A 12,266-nucleotide genomic window follows, 5' to 3' on the forward strand; every position below is an offset into this window, starting at 1 on the left:
GCAGGTGGTAACAGGCGATATTTCTCTTAAACAGTCTCTAGTATGATTCGTTCACTTACACTACCTCGTTGTTTTCATGGTGGTGGTGGTCGCTCATGCTCTTACAGGGACTCAAACAAGTGCTAGCTATAATGAAGGTGAAATGGATTCACTCATTCTTTTCGACAGTTTCCAATTGCATACATGCGCTCTCTCTCTCTCTGTGAGTGAAGTTGAATGTTGTCGTGTTGAAAAATGACACTTCACGAAGTATACGTCGGTTATTTATGAGCGTATGAACACAGCTGGCTGCACTGATTCCCCTCTTATGGCAGAAAATCAACCACTATGTATCTCAGAAGACAGTTCCCAATGTCTTAGTGGCCAAGGACCTTCTTGCTTGCTATTGCACGCTCTGTCGCTTGTCTGTGGAGCAAAGTGATTGAACTAGCTTTCATTACCAACGACAGCAAAACAATCGTCTTCAGCAGCATGTCGTAGAAACAACTGCAATGATATATCCATGCGTGCACATTCTTCTATGTTTATCCGTCAGCAAGTGGGGGGGGGGGATTCCAACAGCAGCAGACTTATAACACGGTTCTCTATGCTAAAATGGGTTGCAGTTGCGGTGGGTTCTACTTTGAGAGTGTCCCGTTTCTGCACATGCGTCTTGACGATCAGTACGACACTGATCAGCAGTGACCATTTTATATGTCATTAATTTTATGACACTACTCTAATGCCCGTGCAGTATCTCTGTATGTATGATTAAATCGTCCGTAGATATTTGGGCCGAATTTTTCATTTTCGTCGCACATCGATCAAACGGCATTTCATTGCATAGCAGAAGGACTGTGCTTATGATCATGTACTTAGTAGTATTGTGTGACTAAGCTCATTACTTCTGATACAGCTTTCTTATTATATCAACTGATTAATAAAATAAAATTTTCGAAATTTAACTCGTTTGAATTTTTTGTGGTTTACAAGCTTATATTAAATATAACATAATTTTTAATCACTTGCAGTATGTTTTCTAATTCAGGAAAATAGTCTTAGAAGAGAATCGGATTTTTTTAATGGTATAACCCTCCCCCCACCTCTGCCTAAACTAGATCAAACCAGAAGTTTTTAGGTCCTACATACATAACGCAACCTTCAAATTTGACAGTCGTATTCCTCAGATTACACATTGGATAATAAGGTAACTTTGTTAATTACAATGTTGTAACTGGAGATTTCTGTTGCTGATCAAGGATCAGATCCACTATTTTGTCAAATATTTACGTCTTTGCTTTGAAATAACTCGTCGCTAAATGAAACTTAAACTTGCTACTTAAGGCATCCTAGACAAAGCTACGTTTTGTCCCATGTTATGACCCAAATAATGGCACAGATTGAATTAGGTGTGTTTATGTGGATTGAGAATTCTTTCGCTGCAATAAATGCGACTCAGGTGTTTGTTCCCGTATTGTAACTGAGTTTGTAATGTGTTTCAGTGCTTGCCAGTTAACGTCATCATCGTATTGTCAAACTTAGCAGATTTTGGTATTTGATTAATTTTCCCATGACATTCCTTACCACTAACTGTTACTAAATTGTTGTTTCTCAGACCAAAGATTCAAGCTAACAGTTTTAAAGCGTTATTAAAAATAATAATAATAACAATTCTTGGAATCTAGGAATGGAATTGGGTAGCATAACTTGCCGATATGAATGTCCGATGAAGGCTATACCCATACTGTGCTGCCTTCTGGTGGTGGTTTTGGAATGTTGCGGGACGAGCAAAATTGTTGGATAACTAGGAATGGTATTTAAATGCAAATTTATCCCGATACTGGCAGAAATCATTAGCGTTGGCTATTGCTGACTTTGAGTGAATAGTAGTGTGGAGTAAGTTTACATGTAAACACTCGAGCATTCACTAATAAAATAATTGAATAAGTTGAACGATGGCTTAAAGTTTTAACGAAACTAAATTATGAATAGGACGAGATTCATTATATCGGCTAATCCATACGGGGGGGGGGGATTCTAGATATTTTTCTATGACAAAAAAAGTCAAAAGGCCGCATGCGAGAAACACGTTTCTGTAAAAGAAGGGAGATAATTCGCAGCACAATATGTTGAAGACTCGTTTTTCAGTTTAAATGAATCGAAAGGTGATTTTAATTTGCGTATTCGTCGTTACCTTAAAACAGTAAATCAGTTATGTTTTAATGTTTCGGCATTAAATGTCATACTAATCTATATTAAAATTGGGCAAGCATGGCTTGTTTCATTTTCACGCGGATCGGTATTACAGTGATGCTAGAGATTGTGTAATAGATGGATATAATTTGCAAGACTGCCTCCTTCACTGTGCGAATTTTGTTATTTGCTGGGAAACCCGGCTTCTCTCCCGCCCCAGTAAAATATATGGACGTTGTGATTCTCATTCAAAATAATAATAATAAATAAATAGAATATAAATTCAGTGCTTTTGCTTCTTGTTGTAGTTACTGTATGCTAACCTTACTTAATCGACTGCCATCACTCTGACTGGAGGTACGGTGTTTACCCTTTTAATAATTACTACAATTTACTTATTTCATTACAGAAAAATTTATTATCACTATAGTAATACTGTGTTACTTTTTTTTCTTCTCTAGTTGACTAAGCTACATCAACTTGCCCTACAGCATGCCCCCTTACTTCCTGGACACAATGTAGGAACCATCAGCCCGCAAGGTAAGAAACAATTTATCTTATGTATTGTGCGCGAAGTAAGTTTATTGTTCCCACTTTATACAGCTGCAATTCACAGAACTTACCGGCATTAAAAACCGTGCGAGATTTATTAGTTTAAAGCGGCGTTTGCGGTCAGCAGAAAACTGTAGGCAAGGAAGCAATCTTTTTATTGTGAACACATTCTGATTGCGTCTGTGCATATAAGATTTGAGACATCCGCAATGATGTCCGATCGTTTTTTCACAGGAACTTCCCTGATTGGGTTTTCTTTCCCAACTTTTACATCAGTTTCGTATTTAGTAGTGCTGCTGTAAGTGCTCTGAATGATGCAATTGAGTGCGCATGCGAGTTTTTTCCCCCTCTAATGGACGAGAAGGAGATTCGCCAGAAGGAATTTCACATTATATGCAGAAATTGCTCCATGAAGTAAAAGAAGAAAACTTTACTTCGCACTGGTTGGTTGGTTCTGATTTCTGTGCTGCATTTTCTCTCGAAATTCATTTCAAGCCATTTCTAAACTCCAGTTTTTCGTAAGCGATCATTTAACGAGAGAGAGGTCCGTGCCACTGCATCTTATCATTGCTCTTTCATTTTAATTAGGCCATAAAAACCATGCAAACGATGCGCTTCCCATCATCTTTGCAAGTGTGCCCAGGATTGGCCGAAATCACAGCAAACTTCGGAAGTGCTTTTTAAATTATCTCCGGATATCACCAGCAGCTGTTAGCGATATGCACCATCTTATGAATAGGGTACGGAGCGCCCTGTATCTCAGTCTTTATCCCCTACCCACACAGGGTCGTCGAGAAGACACAAAGGCATCTCGGTCTCTGCTTACATATAAACGAGAAATCCGTTAATGTATTTGTTCTCGCAATTATCGGCATTTTGAATGTCTCCAAAATTTTCTTACATTTTTCGCTGTTTCAGCGCGATACCACCAAGATACTGCGATGTTCTAATTGTATCTTTTCCTTTGAATAGTTTCTTTAAATACAATATCGTACCATTATTAACCTAGTTCGACTCGACTGTCCTTAGCGTGTGTGTTCCGAAACAGCATCCAAAACTTTAGAAAACTGTTGGCATCATGTAACAGCTCTTATAGAAACTCGGCTGGGCAGTTAATACTATAACTGTTGTATTGAACTGTTAATAAATCAAAATTTTAATTTGCTCATCTTCTTCACCTTTCTAAGCGATATGCTCCACAACTTAAATCTTTGTCGCCCTAATTTCTTTTCATGGCAACTTTACCCGAATACCTGCCCAATTTCAAGTCCAAATCATATTCTCCACCTTAAAGTTACTCTAATCCTTCTTGGTCTAAACCTCACATCTATAGCTTAACGTAGCACCCAAAAAATTTTCACCGTCACTGTCAGAACAACGATTAAAATGTACTAATCTCAAATACGCACCCTCTCTTACTCGCGTGCAGTGCTTGTGTTATTCCATTTCCTGTCGCGCAGATCTGCACTGTTAATCTCAGTTTTTAAACTAGCCACTAATCGGTTAACGGAACTCGTCGAATTAGTATTTCTGTCCACGTGCGAGAGTGGACGAACCGATTTTTATTGAACTTAATATTTATCTGAAGTCTTTTAAACTATTATTGAGCAATTTTAATAGAATCTGTAATTATTGCTATTACATGAATACTAAAATGACATTCCATGGTGCAGTGATACACATTGAAGTTAGCATTGGGGAGGGGGGCAGTGATTTTAATCACGCCTCCGGGATATTAATCGCATTACTTGAACTTCTCTCACTAGTTTTATTATTTTATTTATTTATTTTTTTTGAGTGATACTTTTGTACCACATTCATACGTCCCTTCTATTTCCATTCTTTGCGGTAATTTTAATATGCATTTCCTGATGCGCAGTTCACGACTTTCTCTGTGTATTGCAGCTCACTTTTATGTTGTATTATCGGAGAACTTCGACGGTGGAACAAATGTTGACCTTAATCTGCTACCGCTGTGAAATATTGATTCTTTTTTGTTGTTGTCATCACTCATAACATACAAATAAATTTGCCAGTAAAAAAAAATAAAGCAATTAGCCATACTACTTGGACCATCTCAGATTTTCAATGACCACGTAACATATTTAAGATGCGCGCCTCAAGTTCTGTGACTACAGTGCCATTGTTTAGCAACCTGTACAATTTAATTCTTGTTCGCTTTTTTTTTAAAAAAAATAGTTGATAGTGTTTATCACAACCGAATGCATTCGCTTATTAAGTAGATAGGTCTTTTAAATATTCCAGTAGGCTCTCTTTGCCTTCCGACACTGGCAACTTTGGCTGCCTCCAATAGTTTGCGACCTGGAAGTGCTACGTCCTCATCCCTTGGAGTGACCACAACCACGACTGAAATGACCATTCCCAATGACCTGATAGGTTGCATCATTGGAAAGGGAGGAGCAAAAATTAATGAAATCCGGTAAGTAGTATTTTTGTTACTGTGAAAATTGAAGTGGTAATTTGAGTATTTAAAAGAAAATTTCTAAAAGAAAGCCAAAAATTGGCTAGGAGGGGGGGGGGGGGAGATTCCCTTCACCGGGAAACAGTTAAATATACAGTAGATGATCTGCGATTGAACTGATGTAATTTATGAGCAGAACGAGTTGGCATGGTTTTTCCCTTCCAGGAACGGTTTGTGACGTATTCATCCCTCAAAACAGGCAAATCGGCCAGAAGAACACGCGAAATCTACAGACGCAAAGGCAATTAACTTCTCACGTAGGTTACGGTGACTGAAACTTCGTGCGTGGCATGTTCTTCCTCGATTAAAAGTGTAGCACTTCTCATTTTGATGAACTTATTGTGTACCTTATTCAGTATTGAGAACATTGCAGGCAGAGGCGGACTGGCCGCAAAGAGTCAGACAAATTAATGGCGGGTGCTACCGAGGAGTATTTGCCTTAGTTTTCGCTTCCAGTCCGCCTCTAGCCGTAATTACTATGTTTATAATTACTGTAGGTCATTCACTAATATCGTGGCATTTTTTCTTTTTTATTCTAGGCAACTCTCAGGGGCCACAATCAAAATTTCTAATTCGGAGGAAGGATCCAAGGACCGGATGGTGGCGATTTCTGGAACACCAGAGGCCGTCAATCTAGCTCAGTATCTCATCAACACGAGGTGAGTAGATTTCCGTGAATGTCTTGCATTTCTAGTTTAGAACTTGTGCTTGCTTGGGTTTACTTTGCAAGGCCGGCCAAGCGGAATAATTACTATTCAACACATACTCGGTTAACATTCACGGAACTGCAGTCTTCGTGACATTAAAAGTGCTTTGCCGAAATCAGCTTGAAAATTGCTAATGAGTTGCGAACATTCGCCGGTAATCAGCTTAATTCTCGTGAACACCACCTCAGAGAAAAGCGCGATCCAGAAAACTGCAAACAGCGTATAACGAATTCAACCTCAAACTTCAATTCAGATATGCGCCTATATTCTTCGTGGGGGGCAACTTAAGCCGAATTCAAATACTTCGTAAGTTCGAACAAAATATTCCTCTCGGTTCGTGTGAACATTCAGATCTATTCCGATCTGTGCAATCCCTGGAGAGTACGCGGTTTGCGTTACGTGACTGGTGTTTCTATCCTGCTGACACGCGCGGAATCACGTGAACATCGGGGATGTGTGCAGGCAGGCTGCGCTTCCGTGAATTGTCAACGCATTCGAAGAAGAGAGGTGCGTCGACTTTAGTCGCATTCCTGTTTATGGTAGCAAATCCACGGAGGAGAAAGTGAAACGTTCAGGAAGCTGCAGGAAGTTTAATCCAAAAGAATTCCCATTTTCGAGGAAAAGGGTGCTGCATATATGAAATCCAAGTCTCTCTTCCAGTTTGCATGCATTTCTGATAGTGTGAAGTACAGCGTAGTCTCGCTATTCAGCGGGAAGGGGAATATGATGTTGCGAATATTCTTCTTTGTCTTGTTCAGGGGCAAGAAGTAAAGAAAAATTTAGCGCAAGTACTACCAGTGACAAATTTTCTTCCCCCTCCCCAACCAATTGCAACACTTACTCAAAATTAACTGACCCTTAAATGCTGATAATATTCACTTGTAATCCCACGACCTAGCATATCGTATCTCTCATCAGCAGGCGTGAACAAAGATGTGTGCACAGGATTTGTCATACAAGCGGCACTACGAATGATGAAAAAGTGTATAATTTACGACGTATTAGAAAGTTATTTCAGAACCAGTTCTGTTCAGAAGAGCGACTTTAGGCTCTCACGAGAAAGCGGTGGCTATTTCTTTGTGATGACGAAACATTGATTTCTCAATGAAAAAGTTTCTTTGAGCCACCTCAGTAAGAGGAGTAACGGCCCTCCCTATCCTTTCAGCATATGTATGTACGTGGCGCTAAGGAGATGGATATCTGTCGGCATCATAACGAAAATATCATTCTTGCTTTTTTTTTCCTCTCTCATACCTTTCAACTCCTTAAATCAGACAATTTCTAGGTGTTCTTTACAAGCAAAGCTTTAATATAAGTTTAACGCTTGTTAAGTCCATGATCTGTGTATCGCTTTGCCCATTTATGTCCTTTATCTGCTGTATAAGTTTGGTATGGATATTCTTCCCTCAAAAGGCACGAGCTTTTTCAGTTTCGGTCTGGTTGATCCACCATTATAGATGACTGCCGTCATATTAGAGAAAACTTGGGCAGTTCTGCAGTAATGATGTTGAGCACACGCACTAAAATTTGTTTCGCAACTATACGCGATTCTTTCGCCCGTTTAAAATTACGTATTTCATGTGTTGAATTAGGAATTTATGTAGAGCAACAATAAAATATTAGGCGAGTGAATATCGTTGTGTGCGCGAGATGGAAGTTAACGTAGTAAACAGCTGATTGCGAATAGTTTAACGAGTTGTCGTGCAAGATATTTTGATGTAAGGGTTAAATGAGCTATTAAAAGCGTCAAGTTCCGCAAAACCTTAAAATGTGCAAATGGACCACACTTTGATTTCTGAATACTCACTCCTTTCATTACCTGTTCATAATGCAAGAAATGAAGCGATCATATAAATATTTCAGCTTCTTTAATCGAAATTGGCTTCTCAGTACATTAGCTAACAACTTGCTGTGAACTTCTGCATGCAAAAGCCTCTCTTTGATGAAATAAAACGCACACTACACTTAGTTCGGATGTAGTTCGTGCAAGTTTGCGAGGTACAGGGACCACTATTGTTTATCATACCTAAGGGCTAATCTGATGAGTAGAGTGTGTTTGGAAAGGGGTGGGGTTGTCTACTCCTGCAGAGCCATGCAGTTGACTTCTGGTTGGACGAATTTTTCTTTTATACTCTTTGAAACTGCGATATTTCTCAAATAGCATTGAACCTAACAGCTTCTGTGAAATTCACCGATGGCACATTCTAATCGAGTTCCCATATTTTGATCAGTAATTCGCACACACTCTTCTGAACACAGGTTTGTTATTCCTTAAAATTCGCAATACGTAAGTACCGAAATTTTATGCGCGGCATTTTTTTTTTTTGCTGTTACTCGCATCCCAAATTGGTACGCTGTTCGAAGTTTCACCGATAATAGATGTACGTTTATTATCGGAATATCATTGCTAGCCTTGAGTGACCGGGTAGTTAACAGCATCTCCAATCTTCAACTAGCAGGTTATAAGAATCGAATCCCACTGTGGTAAGAAGATTTGTCAGGAAAGCCTAAAAATCAGGAGATGATTTTCATCACATGTGATGAAAATTGTCTGATTACCACCTGCTTATTAAAAGTTTCTAAAACGGTATGAAAAGTACTTCTTAGGAATAAGTGCAGGGTTTTGCGTTTATCAATTTGTTAGCACTAAACAGAATCGGTATAATAAGAACTGCGATGAATACTCCCTAAAAGTTGGTGTGTAGCATTATTAAATACGAAAAAAAAAAAAAGTCTTAAAAACAGAATTCGTTGATTTTACATTAATGGCATAAATATACTACAGCAGATCGAATGGTCAACATTTATTACAGTAACTTATTTTTTTAGTCGAAATGCATTTGCGCGTGTGCGCTTACTGGAAGAAAAGCCCTGCCCTCACTTAGCGCCAAACCTCAACTTTATGGATTTAAAATCTGATCATAAAAAATCTTTAAAATTTGATTGAAATTTTTATAGTATAATAAACCAATGAGGTGCTAGTCTGTTTAGCCCAGACTCTTCCCCCCTTCCCTTAGTATGAGCAGGGGCGCGCTGGCATTGTGTGCGATGCACACAGGCGCAAGGATAGTAAAGGCGCCAAAGATTTCAGGCGAGGAGGAAATACTTTAAAAAAAAAGTATTAATTATATCAAAATAAATTACATTTCGGTTTAAATCTTAAATAAATTATTTATAATCCCTTATTTGTTATTATTCCTTAAGATCTTATTTTATTCTGATCCTAGTTCTAACCAAGTAGTTTAGCGTAAACAAATAAAAAACTTGCGTTTGAATTTGTTTAATCTTGTTCACACTCGCATTTGCTCTAAACATATATAAGAAAATCTGCTGCAGAATATAGGATGTTGCCTATATTCTGCTGCTGTTATCAGCAGAATATAGGCAACATCCTGCAATGTACCTGAATCGTCATGAGAAAATTTTAAATCATTTGAACAATTACAAAAAATGGATAGAATTAATTACATCCTTAAAAAATAAAACTTGTATTGGGCATTTGCAACAAACCGTTTTAGATAATGAAAGAAAACGTTTGGTATGAAGTTATAAAAAGAATAATTTTTGTAGTACAGTTTTTAGGCAAACAAAATTTAGCTCTTCGTGGTAAAAGTAATAAATTTTACGATCGCAACAATGGCAATTTTTTAAAATGCATTGAGATGTTAGAAAAGTTTGATCCTTTTATATCGGAACACACGCGACGTGTAACTAATGATCCTGACTTTAAAAATATGCCCTCCTATTTAGGAGATAAAATTCAAAATGAAATACTCACTTTATTGGCATCAAAATATTAAAAATAACGTTTTTTTTTTTTTTATGGGGCGAGGAGTATAGGGGCGCCAACTAAAGTTTTGCACACAGGCGCCGGACACTACTGGCGCGCCCCTGAGTATGAGATCACAGCCCCGCTTATTTCAGGTATGAAAAAGTTCCATGTTTGGACTCTAGGATTTTTGGATTATGCAAGAAACAAAAAAATATTAAAAAAATACAAAAGTAAATTTAAAAAAAAATAAAAGCTTACCAATTTCCGATACTAATAATGTACTGTAGTTTAAGTCTCGGGGGGATGGGAGCGACGTAAAAAAAAATTATGCAATGAATCACTGAATTCTGACAGATTCATCAGATGTGTTTCCTCCGTATATACCCAAAAATTTGTCGGGCCATTCCAGGTTTTGTTTCACTCAACCATATTATGAAAAGTATAAGTGATGCGAGTTCCAGAGCAGTCGTTTGAAGCCTTCCCCTCTCCCGAAAAAAGTGCGTAGCTTGGATTAACAATCTTGTGCATGACGTTTCCAGTAACATCAGTTTTAAAACATTTCATTTTCTTCAAGTTTTGACTTCATTGCACTTTCTCGTCTCCCCACCCCAGTAATTGAATAACTTCAGCTTTCACGAGTGTAAATGTTGAGAATTCACTTGTTTCTTTGGTGTTCAGTAGTAGGCTATTTCTAATGTGCAAGTAAGGAATCATTTTACTTTTAAAATACATCCTTCCCTGAATGAAATCACTTACGCTTATTGAAACTAATTCTTTCAATTTAATTGATGGTACTTGTCATTAGTTTCCTTTTCTCAGAATCGACTCGAATTCAGCTTATTCCACTTGCCCTTTTTATCGAACATAAGCAGAAACAGACGGCAAATTTCATGCGAGGCATAGTTTCTTGAAAATTTAATACTGTTGCATCATATATAAAGATAGTTAGTAATTATAGAAGTGTAAATTGTTGAGTAATATACAGCACTGGTCACAATATAGGCAACTCGTCTATAGTTGAAGGTTAACTTCAATTAGTGCAATTATAAGAAACTTAAAAAAAAAAAAAAAATTGAAGACACAAAAGCAGATTACTGTGAACAGAATTAAATCAGAACCATAAATGACTGCTTAAGAATTGTATTCGTTCTCTTTCGATAAAAGTGCGAACGAAATAACCGCAATCACAGCTATACGTATTTCTTCAGTTTGTTTCGTACACTGCTAATATTTTTTTTTTGCGTTTTTGTAACTTCTTTTCCTCAACATTTGATTTTCATGCGGTTTCACTCATTACGAATTTTGGCTTTCTTTGTATTACTTTTCTCTGGTTTTTGCCCTCACTAAGGTGTGCGGTTAATGAAATTAGCGGATGGAACGTGAGAGAAAGGGAGAAGTAAGAACGTATGCTAGTCTGACTACAGGTAATCAAAGGGGTGGGTGGATTACAATTCGATCTCGTGCGTAGAATGTGTATGATACGGAACAGTTTAAAACAAAACATTAGATGCTCTGCGTTTTACACCATTCTGTGTAACCTATCTTTAAGATACATCCATTACGAAGCCGCTCTGACTGCCGGTATTTTGCCAGTAACATGACGTTGGTCAAATTGGTAGGCATTTGTGCCGAATACACGAACACTCTTATCATGAGCAGTAGTCGACGTCATTTAATCTCTACGATCTCTCCCTCCCATCATCATTTCAGACGGAACAAAATACAGCCGCATGGCGACGCCGATTCATCAGCAGCAAACGTGGTGTCCTCTAAATGGCATATTTGTATTCATATGCTGCGTTAACATTCTTTCAGAGTCGATGGTTGTCTTCTCCATCACTACTCACAGAATTGTGTGTGTTGAGTACTTTATATTAGTTCACCAGGTTGCCACGTTTTTTCTTTCTAAGTTAACATTTAACATGAATAAAATATCTCTTTCACAAGTGAAATGTGCCATCTAATCTGTGAATATGAAGTCATATTTCGAAACATTCTAGAACATCTCATTTTAACCAAAAATCTGGCATGGGAAATATTAAAAATAATTTAACTATCGGTTTTACAACTGTAATATTCAGTTCAGGAATGGTTAAAGCGATTGTCATGTATATTAGTGCTAAAGCATAGACATTCACCGCAATGACACAAATGTATACAATAGTATATTCTATTATCCTTAACGGATCATGTGATGCATGAATATCAGCCGGATTCGTGCATTTTTTAAATATCTGCTATATAAAAATAGTTTAATGTTTGAAATCGATTTATAGAAATTTAGTATTCCCCGAGGAGTTATGCGAAGGATGATGGGAAATACAGTGAAAACTCGGTTATCGAACGACTCATCTCGAACAAATCGGTTTCCGAACAGGCAAACCGGCAACCACGTGCTCCGCGGGCTGAGATTACGCCGTAGCCTCTACTCGGTGCAGACACCTGCTCGAATTTGCAATGTCTTTTCTTGATTTTCTTTGTGTTTTGTTGTTTTCTTTATAAATTATTATTAAATAAGCCACCATGTTGCCGAAGAAGGATAGTGATAGCAGCAAGGCGAAAAGAAAAGTTGTTAGAACCA

At 37.8% G+C, this 12,266-nt stretch overlaps 1 protein-coding gene across 11 annotated transcripts in view; it reads left to right on the forward strand.

Moving 5' to 3' along the window:
• The window catches only part of LOC150098902 (poly(rC)-binding protein 3-like), a 435,954-nt gene that overhangs the window by 363,138 nt on the left and 60,550 nt on the right, over positions 1-12,266 (forward strand). For 9 of the 11 annotated variants that reach the window (XM_090404980.1, XM_090404979.1, XM_090404969.1 and 6 more), the window contains 3 exons: positions 2,634-2,712; positions 4,972-5,164; positions 5,746-5,865. In XM_090404980.1, the coding sequence (XP_090261106.1) occupies positions 2,634-2,712; positions 4,972-5,164; positions 5,746-5,865 (392 nt within the window). The remainder of the gene's footprint in view (positions 1-2,633; positions 2,713-4,971; positions 5,165-5,745; positions 5,866-12,266) is intronic. The other 2 variants (XM_090404978.1, XM_090404977.1) reach the window with 2 other exon arrangements.

Source organism: Typopeltis vanoorti, chromosome 15 (genome assembly GCF_054136105.1).
Source record: "Typopeltis vanoorti isolate ZY-2024b chromosome 15, IOZ_Tvanoo_1.0, whole genome shotgun sequence".
In the NCBI taxonomy this organism is placed as follows: Eukaryota; Metazoa; Arthropoda; class Arachnida; order Uropygi; family Thelyphonidae; genus Typopeltis; species Typopeltis vanoorti.